The sequence below is a fragment of the Pimephales promelas genome, chromosome 17 (assembly GCF_988280905.1).
Source record: "Pimephales promelas chromosome 17, fPimPro1.hap1.1, whole genome shotgun sequence".
Classification (NCBI taxonomy): domain Eukaryota; kingdom Metazoa; phylum Chordata; class Actinopteri; order Cypriniformes; family Leuciscidae; genus Pimephales; species Pimephales promelas.
In genome coordinates, this window is record NC_142785.1 from 18453555 (window position 1) to 18472333 (window position 18779).

Here is an 18779-nt window from a genome sequence, read left to right on the forward strand (position 1 = left end):
GGAAGTGAGGTGACTCAACTGATGCTGGTAGCAACTTGGTGGATGTGTTGCGTCCGAATTTCATTCATACTACCCGTATTCATACTATATAAAACATACATTTTTATCGGTCATAGATTCAAATGTAGTACCTCCTCAGACAGTATGAGATTTCGCCTGGAGATTTCTGATTCTGTCTGCATGGCCATTGATATTCATTGGGGAACTGAAGCTGTGAGAAAACTGGTGTGGAGAAATATGCAGCACTGATTAATTCTTGAGATAGGAACCCCATCACAGTACATAGATTTCATGGTTCATAGAGGCACCAAAGGGAAAAAATAATTACTGTTATACATAGAAGCCCTCAGAAGCCATTTTTGTCGTGTGCTCTCAGTATCTTGTTTTTCTTGTAATCTTGACAAAAGTTTTTCTTGAGTTTTCTTGAAAAGCAACTATTCTTACCAATATTAAATGACTGTTGATATATACAGTATATATAATATTATTAATAAAAGAAAGAAATGAATGATTCTGAATTAGGTCATTGGTACATTAGGTGATTTTTGTTTACTACCAAAACTACCATTAAAGCAGTGTCTATGCTCACTAATGCAGCATTTATTTGATTAAAAATACTGTAAAAATATGAATAGTGTAATATTATTAAATATATACATATACCATATATAATAACTGTTTATATTTTAAAGTGCAATTTATTCTTGTGATGGCAAAGCTGAATTTTTAGCATCATTACATTAGTCTTCAGTGTCACATGATCCTTCAGAAATAATTCTAATAAGCTGATTTGGTGTCTTAAGAAATATTTCTTAAATGAATGTTGAAAACGGTTGTGTTGCTTAGTATTTTTTCTGTGATTTTGTGTGAGACTTTTCATTCATCAAATAATCCTATATATATATATATACTATATATATATATATACAGTGGTGTGAATAAGTTTGGACAACCATGCTAAAGTTGCCTAAAAAGAGGAATAAAAAAATCTACTTTTGGATATTGATCTTAATGCCTTAATTAGAAAAATGAGGACACAAATTTTCTTTGTGAATGAATAATGTATCATAAATAAATAAATGTTTTTTTCTTAAAATATAGGGTGCATAAGTCCGGGCACCCCTATGTTAAATTCCCATAGAGTCAGGCAGATTTTTATTTTTAAAAGCCAGTTATTTCATGGATCCAAGATAATATGCATCCTGATAAAGTTCCCTTGGCCTTTTGGAATTAAAATAGGAATTAAAATAGAATAGATTGATCTTAATTCCATTAAAATGGAATTAAGATCAATATCCAAAAGATGATTTTTTATTCCTCTTTTTAGGCAACTTTAGCATGGGTCTCCAAACTTATTCACACCACTGTATATATATATATACATATATATATATATTTTTCCAGGATTATTTGATGAATGGGAAGTTCTACAGCATTTATTAAAATGGAAACCTTTTATAGCATTGTATTTACTGTAAAAGTAATCAATTTAATGCATCTTTGCTGAATAAAAGTTAGTTCCTAGAAAAAAAAATCTTGCTGACCCCAGACTTTTGAACGGTAGTCTTTGTGCCTGAAGGGTCCGGCAAAAAGAAAAGGATTTTACTAAGCAAGAACAGTAATTAAAGAGAATAGCTCTCATCTCTATCACAGTTGTATTTCCCACTTATTACAGAACACAACAATCTCTGCATTTCATGCAGATGAGCCTACAGTTACTCCTACTGCAGCATTTATTGCATTCAAATTACCATTGTGCACTTAATGTTGTTTTCATGCTGTGATTTATCCTCAATATTCTCAATGATTGGGCCTGTAAAACGTCTGTAATAGAGAGTCTTACATTTGAAATTAAAGAGATATTCATTTATGGTCTTGTTGATACTTGTAATTAATATTCATGCGTAGTAATGAGAGACTCTGTGTGAAGTCTTTCACACGCAGTAGTGGTCTCTGTGAGCTATTTCTGCCAGACAGCTGTTGACACATTGCTGTGTTTTTCCTACATGTAGCTGCCTCCCTCTGCTGGTGAACTGGTGGAACAGTGCAGTCGCGCTCACGACCCCGCAAAACACACGGAACCTTACTCAGGTCAGCACTGTCTTCAAAAGAGTAAGCAGTAAAAGCAGAGCTGAAGAATTTAAACGAATCATAAGATGGATAACTTGGGGAAATATATGGGGAGAACTATACAGTACTGGGTAGTAACTGATTACATAATCTGGATTACATAATCAGACTCCAAAAATGAAGTACTTGTTATTGGATTCTATTCAATTTTGAAATGCTAAAATACTTTTTTATTGATTACATGATTACATGTTATTCTCATCAATGGTAGTAAATTATTCATAAGTCATTGATTCTCCATACTTCTTTTTGATCTTATTTTTGAAATCCTTGGATACGTTCAGAAGGTCTTCAGGGTTTGTGGAATTACACGCTTTAGTCATGAGCCTGTCACTGAAAATTGAGACCCACAGCATTTGATCACAGGAGTTACAGAAATCATTTCACTTTTAAGAAGTGCTTTCTCAACATTGCACTTCTAATCAACTCCTGACGAACACATTCATTATTATTTGAATTATCACTCAGTGAGTCATTTAACCATGTATTACTTTTGTCTTTCAAACACATTAAATGTACAAATTCATGTCATTTAATATTTACATGCAATGCAGGGATTCCACTACCTTTTTTGACCATTTACTTGAAGTGCCACCTGAAAAGGTTAATAGTTTAGCTCAATAATAAAATTAAGTCCAGTGATATATATATATAAAAAGAGTTGTCTTTGTTAGTAAGTGTTTTGTTAGTAATTTTTTTTAATTTTTTTTATTTTAAGTATTAACAATTAGTACCTATTAAGTATTGTTCATTCTTAGTTTATGTTAACTAAGTTAGTTAAATATAATCTTAACTAATTAACCTTATGGTAAAGTGTTACCATAGTTTTTAATTAAACTCATGAACCATGAAACTCATATGATATCCTTGAGCTTGTCTTGCCCATGAAAAAGACAGATTCAGAGAATGGTGCTATACAAATTTCACCTCAACAGCTGTGTGTGTTCAATAATTGTTTTAGTCTAAAAATTAGCCATTTCTTTAATATATCTTTTGAGGTTTAAAGTAAAAGAAAAGGTTCCTCCCGAGGGCCCAAGACCACAATAAAGACACGAGCAAGGCAGCTTAAAATACCTGTTCATACCTGCTCATTTTTACTTATAGAGTGATACAGTGCAGTGTCAGATTTCAGTAGGAGGGACTATGTTTTGTGTAAATCTAAAATACCATGGAAAAGAGGAGAATTTGAGAGGGAGAGAAGATTATCAATGGCACGGACACAAGTGTTTTTGTTGTGGCTTTGAATTGAAGAGGATCTAAAAATAAGCATGAGATCAGGAAACGCTCCTAAAATCAGCTTATTTTATGGAGGTGAGTCGTATTAACGTGCATGTTATTGCCACTGTGGACATTTTAAAAATGTATATAATCAATTCAATCTTATTATCTTGCTTTGTTACAAGTTGTCATTTTATAGATTTTATAACTTTTTTAACTTTAGTTTCTTGCCAAACAGTACCTTGGGTGTACTGTTTGTTATCATAGAAGAAGGTATACGCTTGTCTGTCTCTCACATGAACGCATACTTTCACAATCACTCATCAAAACAGCCTTAAAAAAAAAAAAACTGTGCCTCGGGTCACAGGAGAATATTTATTTCTGCTGTGACATGTACTCCTTCAGCTCACTGATTTATAAACATGCAGGTACAATAATATGTATGAAAGACTGCTCTGGGAGTCTATACTTCACAGCCTAAGGCAATAGCCAAGTCTGTGACCAACAGAAGTGTGTGTGTGTGTGTGTGTGTGTGTGTGCGCTTTAGGTGCTCTTGGACGGAGGATTCCACTGAGCAGCTCCAGACCTGGAGAACAACATGTCATCCATCCACAGCAACTTTTAGATGGCAGGGTGAGACCAAGGCAGAACAGCATACTATCGTGCTACATTGTAAAAAATAATATATACTGTTGGATGTGTACTGGGAGCCAGATACAAATTGTCTTGATTTGATCTTGTGCTTGATTTGACCTTTCACTTCCAGTGTAATCACCTATTTTTTGCATCTCTTTCTTGACTCATTTTATCAGACTAATCTTTTTTTTTTTATTTAATTTTTTTTTTACAAAAAACTGTATGGTAATTATAGGGTTATAATTGGCAGTACTAAGTTATTATTATAATTACCAATATTTTTATACAATTTTTGTAATACTACTACTACTACTAATAATAATATAAAACTAACTTAGTACTGCTTAATAGTAATTTATTGTTATTATAACACTATTATTACCATCCAATTTTTTGTGAAAAAAAAAAAAAAGATTAGTCTGACAAAATGAGTCAAAGAGATGCAAAAAATAGGTACATTGATTACACTGGAAGTGAAATGTTAAATCAAGCACTGCAAGTCTTTTTGTTGAATATAGACAATTTGACAAAATTGATTTGTGTATTTGTTGATATATATATATATATATATATATATATATATATATATATATATATCTGTATATACAGTATATCACTCACACACACACACACACACACACACACACACACACACACACACACACACACACACACACACACACACACACACACACACACACACACACACACACACACACACACACACACACACACACACACACACACATATATATCATCAGTGATTAATCATTTTGACAGCACTAAAATAACCAATTTTATATAATTTATATAAAACCATATTATTTATTAGGGCTGTGCAAAAATTAATTGCGATTAATCACATCCAAAATAAAAGTCTGTGTTTACATAATATATTTGTGTGTACTATATATAATTATTTTGTATATATAAATACCTATGCATGCATGTATACATTTAAGAATTATTTGCACTTAAATTCTGTATATATATATATATAAATACATAATCTATGTTATATAAATATAAATATTTTATATTATCAATAACACATTTTCTTAAATATATACATGCATGTGTGTGTGTATTTATATATACAAAATAATTATATACAGCACACACATATATATTATGTAAACAAAGACTTTTATTTTGGATGCGATTAATCGCAATTAATTTTTGCACAGCCCTTATATTTATTTTATATAATATAACAATTATAATTGATATAATACCACTACTACTGCTAATGATGGTGATGATTACCATTATTAGGATTTGTTTTTTTTTGTTTTTTTTCAAAATTGTATTATAGTTTAAAACAATTTATTTCTATAAGCTAATTAGATGCCACTTGCTGAGGTCTTGTGACAAATATAGTAAGGTCATGTGGTGATGCATACAGTTTGAAATGTTTACTGTGGATTATACCATGGTCTGGGTGAATACTCGATTCTGATTGGCTGCAGGGTGTCCGTTAAAAAGTGATAGAGGACACCTAGTAAAGTAGTTCTGGTGAAACTGCCTGTTTACCATTCGAAATTAATAAATAAATGCGCTGCCTACAACGGCTGTGAGTAACCATAGCAACAGGCAGTCACATGCTCTATCATCTAACGTTAGATATTATAGCCTAATACAACAATGAGCGACTTCGTGCTATTTCTTTTAACATTTATGGAGAATATGGCAACTTTGACGACTGGTATGCTGCTGAAGAAAGAAAAAATGTAAATAAAACGGAGAAAATTACACCGCTGCTGCTCTGCTCCATTGGACTCTATTGGTAACGACGTAACTTGCGACCATAGTTGGATAACGATGCTTTCGGGAAACGCACCCCTGAATGAGACCCTGCGCGAGTTTTACGCAGCTGTCCAGACAACCAAGGCAGGAGAAGGCTGAACGTTACAGCGTTTCAAGCCTAAGGAGCCTGAGGCAAATGACCCTCTCTTTGATCTGATTAATTTATTGCCCTCTATAAGGTTAAGCGCAAATCGCTGGAGCTCAGAGCTAATTGTTTTTTTATTGTTGTTTGATTAATTGTTTTATGTGTAATAAAAAAAACTATGCCTACCTTTGTGTTTCATGAAAAAAAATGCATTTGTGAACCTGAAGGGATACGAGCTAAGCGGACTATAAATATCTCCGGTTGTTAGATAAACAGTCAGTCAAGTTATTATTTGTAAAAACTAGATTTAGCCTAATTAAAATATAAACTAATGTTTTAAAAATGTTTTATTTGGCAAGTGACCATGGTATAAGCGGGTTAATGCCCTCCGAGGTGTCCATTGTCAGGTTTTAATGGACTTCGGCGGAGGCAACCGTCCTCCGCTGCGCGTCGGCCGGTTTACGCCTCGCCGTCGTCCATTAAAACCTGACAATGGACACCTCGTCGGGCATTAACCCTTACATAATGCACACTCTTTCACTTTTTTTTTACTGAAATGTATTTTTGGGGCAGTACATGGTACTGGTACACTGCACATGCACACACATTTATTAAGTAGTAAATTAGTATTCTCTTAGAATAGTAGCCATAAACAATAATCGGAATCCTCTTCAATTTTCCTTTTGTTTTCAGTAGTACACCACCTATTAGCATTTTCGCATCTAAATGACCTGTGGCCCTTAACATAATGACCTATTCCGCTTTTACTGTATGCATAATGCTCAATCATTTCTTTGAATCAGGATGCTGAGGCAATTTACCAGTGGCTCTGTGAGTTTCAGCTTGAGCAGTACACATCGAATTTCCTCACAGCTGGTTATGATGTGCCCACAATCAGCAGAATGACCCCTGAGGTGAGCCTTTTTTTTATGGATCAACATTTAAGTACACTGGCTTATGTTTGCATCTTGCTGCATTTCTGGCACGGCACATTAGTATGCAGTTCTGCATCTGGTAGATATCAAAGCTTAAAGGGATAGTTCACCCAAAAAAGAAAGTTCTATCATAGTTTACTCACCCTCAAGTTGGTCCAAACCTCTATGTGTTTATTTGTTCTGCTGAACACAAAGGAAGATATTTGGAAGAATGTTTTAATCAAACAGATCTCAATCCCCTTTGACTACCATAGTATGTATTTTTTGACTACCTACTATGGTAGTCAATGGGGATTGAGATCTGTTTGATTAAAACATTCTTCCAAATATCTTCCTTTGTGTTCAGCAGAACAAATAAACACATAGAGGTTTGGAACAACTTGAGGGTGAGTAAATGTTGACAGAATTTTCATTTTTGGGTGAACTATCGCTTTAACATACCATAATCAGGTTTCTGAGATGTTTTCACGAAAACTATTAATTTTGTGTCTAAATCAAACTTTTTGTATGGTTTTAGGATCTCACTGCTATTGGCGTTACAAAGCCTGGCCACCGCAAGAAGATCTCTATGGAGATCAGCAACTTGAATATCCCAGAGTGGTTGCCGGATTACATTCCAGTAATTCAATGCTATTTTTTCATATAAACAGTTTTAAACATTTCCCTACATGTGCTGTAGAATTTCAAGGTTATGATACACCTAATGAGAACTTATGAATTTAGCAATTATCTATTTATTAACTACTTATTACAGACATTGACTTTTATATGCTTAAAGGGTTAGTTCAGCCAAAAATGAAAATTCTGTCATTAATTACTCACCCTAATGTTGTTCTCACCCTTTTGTTTAATTTCGGAACATGGTTGGAGATCTTTTTAATTAAATCTGAGAGCTTCCTTAACCCTTCATTGACAGGTACGCAACTACCTTTTGTGTTGTTGAGTGTTCTTTTATATTATTCTCCAACGCGCATTCATGAGAGCACCACAAGGACAAATGCTTGTTGTTGATGTGAGAACAGACGTGTGTTGGAGATTAATATTTTTTAGTAAATTAAGTGGTCATTATTTTTTTTGGCTCAAAAAAGAACTTCATACAATTGGGGTTAAACCACTGGAGTCAAATGGAATTCTTTAGGATATCTTTACTACCTTTCTGGGGCTTAAAAATGGTAGTTGCTTTGAATAGAAAGCTCTCAGATTCGTCCAAAAGATCTTCATTTGTGTTCCGAAGATGAATGAAAGTCTTACGGGTTTGGAACGACATAAGACAGAATTTGCATTTTTGGTTGAACTATCCCTTAAACCATCAGAAGCATTGTCAATTAATCAAATACAATAGGAAAAGCATACTTGTCTGTTTATTTCAGTCTGATATTGCAAAATGGCTCAGTGCTATTGGGCTGCCACAGTACCAGAAAAATCTAGCAGAGAATGGATATGACTCCATCAGCATAGTGCAAGATATCACATGGGAGGATCTACAGGAAATTGGCATCATTAAGCTGGGTAAGTGGATTGATAGATGCACTATCGTAAAAATGTTTTGTTTTTTTATAACCTTTAATGTTTTTTATCGAAGTCCCTTTTGTTCTTAGAGGTTGCATTTATGTGATAAAAATACTGTAAAATGGAAATATTATTACAATTACAGTTTTCTATTTTAATATATTTTAAAATATAATGACTTCCTGCAGTGTTTTTTCTCTAGTCTTCAGTGTCGCATTATTCACAGAAATCATTCTAATATGCTGATTTGGTGCTAAAAAAAACCCTATTTATTAAAATAGAAATCTTTTGTAACATTATACATGTCTTGACTGTCACTTTTAATCAATTTAATGCAATTTTTGCCGAATAAAAGTATTAATTTCTATCTTGACCCCAAACATTTGAACGATAGTGTAGATAGATAGTGTTCCACGCATGCATATAAGAGATGCACGCAGATTAGCAATATACCAGATAAGTGACACGGTTAACAAAATGTCATTAATGCGCATGTGCATCAGATTATTTTTCCTAAAACTATATCTGTGGATTAACACATTGTTTATCTACAGGGCATCAGAAGAAGCTGATGCTTGCTGTAAAGAAGCTCAGTGATGTACAGAAGGCTCGTAAGAACCAGGCCGAGGGACAGGCGATGCTACAGCGCCGGAGAGTTCCCCCTACCCTCGAGCTGGTGGCCATCGAGCACCACGACAGCTCCGACTGCCCATCGTCCCCTCTGTCACCAAAGATGCTCACTTTCCAGGACAGCGAGCTGAGCGCTGAGCTACAAAACGCCATGGCTCGGAGCGGATACAATGGAGGTCAAGATGGTCTCAGCAACGTGAGTGGAACGGCCATGCGTCTTAGTCAAGAAAGCATTGGTACACGGTCAGGAGGGTCAGGGCGGTCGCAAGAACGCCCAATGGCGTCGATAACCCCCCACAGCCGCTCACAAGAGAGTCTGGGCAGTTTGGACAGCAGTCCCAGCAAGGAACAAAATGCCATCATGGAATCTCAGGATAGAAGCCAAATATCACCTATCAAAATGGCGTCGGTGTTGCCGCTACAACCTAATCACCCCTTATCTGGCAGTCCAGCAAGGACACCACCCATAATCACTAGTAAAATAGCACGCTTTGCATACCCACCTATCCTCACCAAACCCAGACCAGTGGTTTCTCCTTCTCAGCCCCATCATGGATCACCTCTTCAGAGGGGCTTTGGCTATCTGTCGCATCAAAAATGCAACCCCAACTTGGGAAGCCCAGGTCCAATCAGACCCCAGCAGCCAAACGGAGACACTCCCCGGTCCAAAAAGCGAACTCAAAGTCTTTCACGCTATGCTATGTCGGATGGAGAGAACGATGAAGACGACATCTCAGCCCCTATGACATCTTCTGCCAATGTGGCATCTTATGCCACGCTTACTCGCAAACCCGGCCGCAGCCAACCGTCTTACGTCAGTGAGCGTCAAGTGGGCCGCAGTCATTCCTTCGCCATACGTGCCAAGAGGAAAGGTCCTCCTCCTCCCCCTCCAAAGCGACTAAGCTCTGCCCCGAGTGGGGTAGCTACAAGCGGGGTTGAAACGGAGAGTGCAGGAAGTGTCCGCAGCATTGCAGCCAGGCTGGAGAACAATAAAGGAAGCCCCAATAAGACATGCAACAGCCCCGTTTTTAAAGCCATGACGCCAGCCACCCCACCAAAAAATATGGGCAACCGTAGGAGGACCGCTAGTGAATCTTCAACGTATAAAGCGAAGCATGGCGAAGAAAATCCTGCAGATGAAAACATCGGCCCTCTGAGGAACCAGCAATGTGCAGGTTCAACATCCTCACAGGAGAGCATACCATTCGCCGAAGAGGGCAAAGTTACCATCAAACAAAGGACCAAAATAGCACCTGCTAAGATAGAGTGTGAGGCCGGTGTTGAAATTCTGAAGCCGGCACAATTCATCAAATCCTCCCTAGAGGTGCATGAGTTTAACTTAAAGGAATCAGACACGGTCAAAAGAAGACACAAGCCAAAGGAACTGGAGATGATAGGTCAGGGCACCAGCACGCAAATAGGAAATGAGAGGGCCACAGGGACCAAGATAGTCTCGCAACGCATGCAGAATGGTGGATTGACAAAAAATCCTTTTAAATCTGGCCTCTCTCCAAAACCAGGCTCTCCACATAAACCTCCCACCCCTTCTAAGCCCACACGCCATTCTACTGCAGCAACCTCAGGTAATGCAACCTGTTTGGCTATAGTTTATTTTATTTTTTTTATTTTAAACACATTCATAACTACTTTGCAGACATACACTACCATTAAAAAATGTGTGTTCTGTAAGTTGATTTTTGTGTGAAAGTAATAAATACTTTTATTCATCAAGGACACATTACATTGATTAAAAGTGACTGTAAAGACATGATGTTACAAAAGATTTATTGTTAGAAAAGACTGTGAATGCCCATTTTACTGTTCTTTACATTTTTACTAAAAATGTATTGTGCAGAACTCCATTGTTTAATCCATCATCATTGATTGGCTCCAGTGTTATATTAATAGTAGTATATTAATATTTTGTTTACATAGTATTTATTAATATTTTGAATTATTATAAAATATATTATTTTAAAGGGATATTTCACCCAAAAATGAAAATTCTGTCAGTATTTACCCTCATGTTGTTCCAACCCCGTAAGACTTTCGTTCATCTTTGGAACACAAATTAAGATATTTTTGATGAAATCTGAGAGCTGGATCAGTCCTTCATACTAGTCCATAGGCTTTTTGAGGAATTGAAACTTGCCGGCCTCTAAGTTATTAAAGACATTTTTAAAACAGTCCAAGTGACTACAGTGGCTCAATCTTAAGTTTATCAAACGACGAGAACACTTTTTGTGCGCAAAAAAACAAAAAACAAACAAAAATAACCACTTTATTTCAAATATTCATTTCCTTCTCTCTTGGCCTCGAGTCAGGTTACAAGTTTAACAGTGTATGATCTGTTGTTGTACTTCACACGCATTACACACCTGACCAGCGTCGGCCAATAGTGAGCCTACTGTACGTGTGACGTAGTTCTATGCAATTACACTAGTTTAACTGACTAGACGCTCAAAGAGAAGGAAGTGAATAGTTGAAATAAAGTCATTATTTATGTTTGTTTTTGCACACAAAAATTGTTCTCGTCGCTTGATAAAGTTAAGGTTGAGCCACTGTAGTCACTTGGACTATTTTAACGATGTCTTTAATAACTTTTCGAGGCTGGCAAGTTTCAATCCCTCAAGAAGCCTATGGACTAGTATGGAGGAGTGATCCAGCTCTCAGATTTCATCAAAAATATGTTAATTCATGTTCCGAAGATGAACAAAGGACTTAGGGGTTGGAACAACACGAGGGTGAGTAAATACTGACAGAATTTTCATTTTTGGGTGAACTATCCCTTTAATATTATCAGTTTATAATTTGGTTATACTATTTCGATTGTCCACTTTCTACTAAGTATACTGTAAGTAACTTTGCAACTACATGCCGGCTATCAGTTCTACTGACTATAAGCCTAACTTTGAAAGTAAATGAAAACTTATTCTACTAACCCTAACAGTCTACTAATACTAAACTACCCCTTTGAATTCTCACAAGCATTTGCCCATAATTATATTTATGAACTTGCGATCCAAGGTTTAGGCTCTCTTCTAAATTATTATCTCCTCCTTTGGCCAAAAATGTCTTCAGGAGTGACAGTCAATGTCGCCCAGAGCTTGGCCTTTGCCGTTTCACCTCCCTGCAGTCCTCTAGCTCACAGTCCCTCAAGCAAAGCACCTCAAGGTCAGGCTGCAGGAAAGCCACAGGCTGTGACCGAAGGCCAGGACCTGTTGGTCAACAAACGCCTTGAACAAACTAGCACGTCTCTCGAGGCAGCCCTTAAAGTTGTAGAGAGAAAGTTGGCTCAGGAAGATCCAGCAGAAAGGTAAGACAAACAACTTATTTTTGTCTCTTTGTATCTGTCCTCTGTCAAAGTAGTATTAAACAGCTTGAATCCCCTCTCACACAGTAGAGGAAATCATGTATTTCAATGAGACAGCATTGCAGATGATACCATAATGACAGAATGGCCACTTGTCATAACAAGCCTGCTGGGAAATCTAGCAATAAGTGATCTCCCTAAAACTAGTGCCTGTTTTTTCTCTCACTCTTTGATCTGTCTGGCTGCGATGAAGACAAATTGTTGATGTCCTTATCTCATGGACAGAGACAGATATGGTGTCTCAACAACTTAGACTTTCATTTGATTCCACTCCTGTTTTATCACAGCAAATCCACTGTCAGCAGTGTTTCTGTGGTCAATCTCTCTGCGTTGAACCTTATTTTGCATTTTGAACAGATTTAGCTCTTAGCATAGCATATGCTAATCAAGGATAAACCCCCCAGTCAGTGTGTTTTACATAAAGTAACGTCCACTCCTGACTATGTTCAGATTGGAGTACTAACTAATACTGAATACTGTGCTGTATACACTATATACTAGACTTGTTATTGATATATGAAATAAAAGGGGTTATTTTGTTATATTAATGGCTAATATCACCTCCAGTTCATCTATCACATTGAAAGTTCAGGTCAAGTGCATCTCATTGTAGGAAACTGTACGCTGACATCGCATCGCCTACGATCTAAAAATAGCAAACTGTAAAAGGACGGCAGGTTGCTGTCAGTGTAAACATTCCTTTATTAAACTCCCCTTGTGGTGAAAATCAAGTTTTAAATGTCTATACTATGCTTTAAGACAAACCATGTGCAAATTTAACACCATTGAGTATTTTCTCATTAAAACTGCAGTGAAAAAAAATCGCTGGTGTTTCTTACATCACTAACTACTTTGAAACTAATCACGTCACGAGGGGCGGGCGTGAAGCAGGGGACTCTCAAGAGAAGCCCGGTATTGAGAATGAGGAGTTGACGTCATTTTACTGTGCCCCTCCCCTTTCCGCCATGTTGGTAGGATTCCCACGACAAAACAGTATTGATTACGTGTGTTTTTAGCTCGGTAGTAGAGGAGTTTCTCGCAATACCGCACTGTTTTACCATGCCTGGAAGTAACCGCTGCGTTAAAAACCGATAAAAACCCTGGTAACCGATAGCGTCACCTACCATCATGGCCGACTGGCTCAGACCCCGCCCAAATAGGCACGTGACTCCTCATTCTCAATATTTTTCTGTTATTAAAAATCAGATACATTTTAGCAATATAGTGGCTGAATTATGTATTTGATTTATATTATAATATTATGATGAACTATGCATTTCTCCACTGATGTTCAAAGTATTTCTAAGGATGAGATGGTGAGCGCGAACATGGTTTGTGTAACATTAGCAACACATTATTAGCTGTACAGATAACGTAGTCAAGCCAAAGGCTAATCATATTAATTAGTGCTACGCGTCTTGCATTGTAGTGAGCGATACATAAAACTCATTAACATTATGATACATCGGTATAGACAAGCCTGTGTGAGTGGAGGTGGGGCTCATTTGCATATTCATGGTTCTATGTATACTAAATGATGCAAGGGTGTAGAGTTAAATTCAAGCCATTTTAAGGCACACATTAAAATTCACAGGAAAAAAAAACGTTTTGGTGACTTTTTGGACTTTAAGACATTCACTCACAATACCTCTATATTCTCAACCTTGTTTTTGCTCATCTTTCCCTCAGGGGCATTAACACAGTGAAGTCAGCTGGGAACATTCTTGATGATATAGGAAACATGTTCGATGATCTTGCTGACCAGCTGGAAGCCATGTTGGATTGACCTAATGTAACTCCTTGCATGGGGCCTTCACATGCGATTTTCTGGATGATTTAGACATGCAGTGTCTAACTTCTCACACTTTGTTTACAACACACCTTGGTGGTCCAGCTTACAAGTATTGGTTTTAACAGTGGATCCTGCCTCAAAATATCCACGTTCACATCTGTAATCTTATCCCAAAATGTTGCTTTCTGCATCTTTAGTTTGCTTGGACAGGATACAGTACCTGCAGTGAAGATTTCAGAATGTAAGCACTTATGGTTCAGATCTACTGTAGTAAAGCTCTTCCAACAGAGACCATTTTAATTTCCTGTTGTGCTCAGATCAAGACTCACAGTTGGCCTCTAGCAAATGGATATACGGTGTAAAATCTAAGTGAGATACTACCAGAACTCTGTTTCAAGTGCTCTGAGACTCATCACTCTTCAATTTTGTTTTCTGTAGACTGGAGAATCCTTTATTCGGTTCAAAAGTAAGCAATAATACAACTGATCAAAACATAACTAATCATCATCGTGTAATGAATGACCCAAACCTCATGGACCAAGTATGTTTTGCTATAGTGAAACTTTATGTCCTGCCAACAAGATTCAGTGTTGTACAGTATATTTGTAGTTGCACTGTAAATTGTCTGTTTAAACCTTTACTTTACTAGATCTTAAAATGTTAAGAAAATGACACTTCTTAACAAAATAATAGAGCCATAGTATATTTTGACAACCGTTGTGTTTAGGGAAAGAGAAAACATTGTATGGATTACATCTATTACATATTTTTGTACCAGAACGATAATTTATTTGCTTTGCAAGTTAAAAAGGGACAGTCCCTCTTTGTAAATGCTGTCATTCTGCAAAGCACTCATTTTTTGGCTCAGGCTGACCAAAAGGGAACTTGCATTTTAATAAACTGGGGCCCCTGTGGTTAAAACACAAAAATATCATCAAGCTAGAGGACGAGAAGTGTTCAAATGGAGCTTTAAAGTCTCAAACGGCTATTCACTTCTGTGAATCTTGTGCACTTTTACAACTTTTAGTGTATGTACTATGTATATTTTATTGTATCGATTTATTTCTGCATGTACTGTACACTGGTAAAACAACCAGTACTTGACTGAAAGAGACTTTCTCTAACTGTCTGTCATTGTTCAAAAATCTGCAAGAAGACCAGAACATCCTGTTCTTGCATGTTTTTTCCTTATAAGTGGCAATCTGGAATTTTAGATTTTGTATTATGTGGCATAATGATATTTTAATGGACTTTATGAAAAAAAAGCACTGCTGGTGCTACAGTATCATTTTAAATGAGCACTGTGTACTTTATTTCCCAAATTCATTCCTTGCTGCAGTGCTTCGTGTAGCATTGCTCTGTCGAAAACTAGACAAATGGTTCATTGCTTTGGCTGAATGGGGCCATGAGTACTCTACAGTAAGTACAAATAGGGTTCTAATTCATTCATTTGAACTACTTGAAGTATTATGTTTAATAAATCCTTGCATTACATGACTTGTTGTCATGGCTCGAGCATTTGTTTTATAGTTTCAGCTCATTAAAAGTGTCCCTCAAAACTCACAGGATTTCTTGTTTTATTGTAAACACAAGTACCAGAAACATAGGTGGGAGGAAAATGTAAGGAATCAAAGCAGAAACACTGGAGAGGGAGAAAGGTGCAGAAAAAGAAGAACGTGGTCAGCCATTGATCCAGATTTCCTGACATTTGGTGTAGTCACAGATCTCGTCTGGTTTGAACCACAGGTTGATCTCAGTGTTGGCACTTTCCGCAGAATCACTGCCGTGAATGATGTTTCTGAAGCCAAAGCAATTTAATATTAGCAAAAACTGGAACAGGTGAAGAAATTAAAGTGACATGCATCCTATTTAGTGGATGTTTGTAATGTTTTTGTAGTCATATTTTTCAAGGCTGCGTTTATTTGACTGAAAATACAGTAAAAATGGCAATATTATGACATATTTCCATTTAAAGTTTTCAAATGTATTTTATTCCTGTGACGACTAAGCTGAATTTTCAGCATCATTAGTCATTACAGCCTTCAGTCTCAGATGATCTTTCAGAAATAATTCTAATATGATGATTTGATGCTTAACATTTCTTATATTATCTTTAAAACAAACTCATCAAAAATATATTTTAGAATACAGTGTGAGATCTTACCGGGAAACCTGAACGCAAAAGTCACCTCGGATAGTCCCAGGCTTGGAGTCAATGGGATTAGTCTCACCGAGCATTACTCTACCGGTTTTAATAACGTTAAAACCCTCCCACACCTAAAAATATATCGAAAAAATAACATTAGTACAGTCAGCTTCATGAAATGTATGAGGAATATATATGAACAATAAGGGAGAAACATTATTAAATTCAAAGTGCCCTAGAGCCGCACACTGGGGAAAATAAATATAAATGGGTTTACCATGCCAACCACAGGGCCAGAGGACATATAACTGACAAGCCCAGGGAAGAACGGCCGGTCCTTTAGGTCACCGTAGTGCTGTCTTAGAAGATCCTCATCGGCCTGCATTAAAGACAGCAGCGGAGAAAGTTTTGTCAATTAATGGTCCGTTAATTCCACACCCCCATTTGGCCTAAAACATTTTTTTTTATGACTAAATCTTCATTTTGAGGTCATGTTTACTGTAATGAGATGAGGATATATATATCTTTGCAGACCACAAGGAACTAATAATTGGTTTAACCCCAGAAACAAGTGTGTGTCTGAGAGAGTTGAAGTTCCTTAACACTAAAAATAGAGTTTTCTAAAATTATTGATAGGGGAAAATCCATAAAGTTTTTAATTTGTTAAGTAATATAATACAACATGTAACAATCAGATAATTTAAATTAAACTGCAGTTCAAAAACAATTATAATAATACAAAATTATAATATTTTTTGAAACGGTTAACTAGAAAAAAAAATACATATAACTTACTTTTGTCAAGTTTATTTATAACCATGTAATGTAGGCTATATACAAAGAATAGAGCTTCTTACATCTAAAAATATATAAAGTTTGTATTGCTTCTTTTAAGTAATATAGAAACCTATATAGTTGTAATATAAATATATATATTTTAAACATTAATACACATTTTCATCAAGTAGGGCTAGCATCCTTCCATAGAAGATCCTGAGATCTGCGTATCTCATAGTGATAATATTGTAGTGATAATATTTTTGCTTAATATGATAAATATTTTTTGTAAAATAATGTAGAAATACAAATATATATATATATATATATATATATATATACATACATACAAATCTTGCATTTTTGTTACATTCACATCACACAATACATCCACAAATATAATGTTATAGCCATATAACCGTCATTAAAGGGATAACCCAAAAATGGAAATCATAATCATTTTCCATTCTTCATAGTCAATGGTGACCAACATTCTTAAAAGTAGGCTATCTCTTTTTGTGTTCAACAGAAGAGAGAAATACATACAGTTTGAGTAAATGATGACAGAATTTTCGTTTTTGGCAAACAATCCCTTTAATCACGACGCCTTTTTTGGCAAGTCCAATACGAACATAAAACGGTTAATTTAATTTACCTGGATTAACTTCAGAGCAACTAACTTGAACCCTTTCTGTTCGAAGCGCTTGATGATCTCTCCGACAAGTCCCCTCTGCACTCCATCAGGCTTGATGGCAATGAAAGTGCGCTCTTCGTTTCCAGACATTGGGCTAAAATTAAAAATAAATAAATAAATACGTTAAACACACACGAAAAACAGCCGCTGACGGAACTGCATTCACACTTACGGCGTCCCACATTTGGCACACTGGGCTGGAGGTGTGGATGGGGGTTTCGTCGATGAAACCCCTGACCCCATCACTAAGTTACATTTCAAGTGACAGGCGAAAATCCTTCTGTCTTGACCTGTATTGGCGGCTTACTGTTACTGTAACTGGCTGCTTAAACCGTGACAAGTGATCTGATTTGAATGCTGTCCTCAAGCATCCTGATTCCTGACCCCAGCAGCACGTTATCTAATCACCTTTTCATATTAACAAACTTTATTTAGCTAAATCTATTCTAAAATAAATGGCTGAAGTCATATTCAAATTTTCATTTAAACGGACACTCCTATGAAATAATAATACAGGCGATTTATATTTGGTAAACTGTGGTGTTCATTTTTCTTTAACAAATCTATAATAAACTAAACCGATCTGCGCGTGTGCAGCAGCATGCCACATTTCATTTGTAAAATGTAACTTTTTACGAATTAACGCGACAAAACACAGTGAAAATATTTTCCTTACTTTCTTTGACGACAGTCCACGAGTCTGAAGTTCCTCGTGCTCGTGCTTTGCTTTCACTAATCCATGTTGATCTGCAGTTAGTGTTTTATGGAGGTGGGCGGAGACCGATTCCAGTGCTCGCGCATTCAGTCATTTTTAATCTTGCAATTTGTGATTGTATCCAAATGATACGCAAAACATAACTCAACATAACAAAGCTTGGCTTGTTGTCACTTTTTTTTTTTTTTGCTCCAGCATTAATATATTTCTCAGAATAGGTTTATAACATCAATAGTTTTTACATCTACAGGCATTCTTTTTTTTGAAATAATAATTAAATGAATAAGTATAATAATTATTTTAAAATGATTATCATGATAATAATACCGTTTT

General features: G+C 36.2%; 2 protein-coding genes across 6 annotated transcripts in view; one reads left to right on the forward strand and one right to left on the reverse strand.

The window, feature by feature from the left end:
* The window catches only part of caskin2a (CASK interacting protein 2a), a 58957-nt gene extending 43280 nt beyond the window's left edge, over positions 1–15677 (forward strand). For all 4 annotated transcript variants that reach the window (XM_039661362.2, XM_039661364.2, XM_039661365.2 and 1 more), the window contains 8 exons: positions 2013–2091; positions 3896–3981; positions 6679–6789; positions 7328–7429; positions 8181–8319; positions 8874–10532; positions 12031–12265; positions 14012–15677. In XM_039661362.2, coding sequence (XP_039517296.2) covers positions 2013–2091; positions 3896–3981; positions 6679–6789; positions 7328–7429; positions 8181–8319; positions 8874–10532; positions 12031–12265; positions 14012–14108 — 2508 coding nt within the window. In that variant the 3' untranslated portion in view covers positions 14109–15677. The remainder of the gene's footprint in view (positions 1–2012; positions 2092–3895; positions 3982–6678; positions 6790–7327; positions 7430–8180; positions 8320–8873; positions 10533–12030; positions 12266–14011) is intronic.
* On the reverse strand, positions 15675–18497 carry nme2a (NME/NM23 nucleoside diphosphate kinase 2a). Of its 2 annotated transcripts, none has more exons than XM_039661368.2 (5): positions 18408–18497; positions 17693–17825; positions 16538–16639; positions 16279–16391; positions 15675–15912 (listed from the first exon to the last, which is right to left on the reverse strand). In XM_039661368.2, exons 2-5 carry the CDS (start codon positions 17819–17821, stop codon positions 15795–15797), a joined length of 462 nt encoding a protein of 153 aa, XP_039517302.1. In that variant the 5' UTR covers positions 17822–17825; positions 18408–18497; the 3' UTR covers positions 15675–15794. The 2 variants fall into 2 exon arrangements, with proteins under 2 accessions (XP_039517302.1, XP_039517301.1); XM_039661367.2 differs by lacking the exon at positions 18408–18497 and adding an exon at positions 17904–18011.
* Positions 18498–18779: the final 282 nt, after the last annotated feature.

What these genes read in the sequence shown, in the direction of transcription:
- nme2a (XM_039661367.2), bottom strand. Translation starts at nt 17,974, where the DNA reads ATGGGGTCAGGGGTTTCATCGACGAAACCCCCATCCACACCTCCAGCC. An exon ending in TGTGCCAAATGTGGGACGCC is followed by an intron (nt 17,826 to 17,903) that starts GTAAGTGTGAAT and finishes TTTTAATTTTAG; the next exon opens with CCCAATGTCTGGAAACGAAG. An exon ending in TTTTGCGTTCAGGTTTCCCG is followed by an intron (nt 15,913 to 16,278) that starts GTAAGATCTCAC and finishes CTTTGGCTTCAG; the next exon opens with AAACATCATTCACGGCAGTG.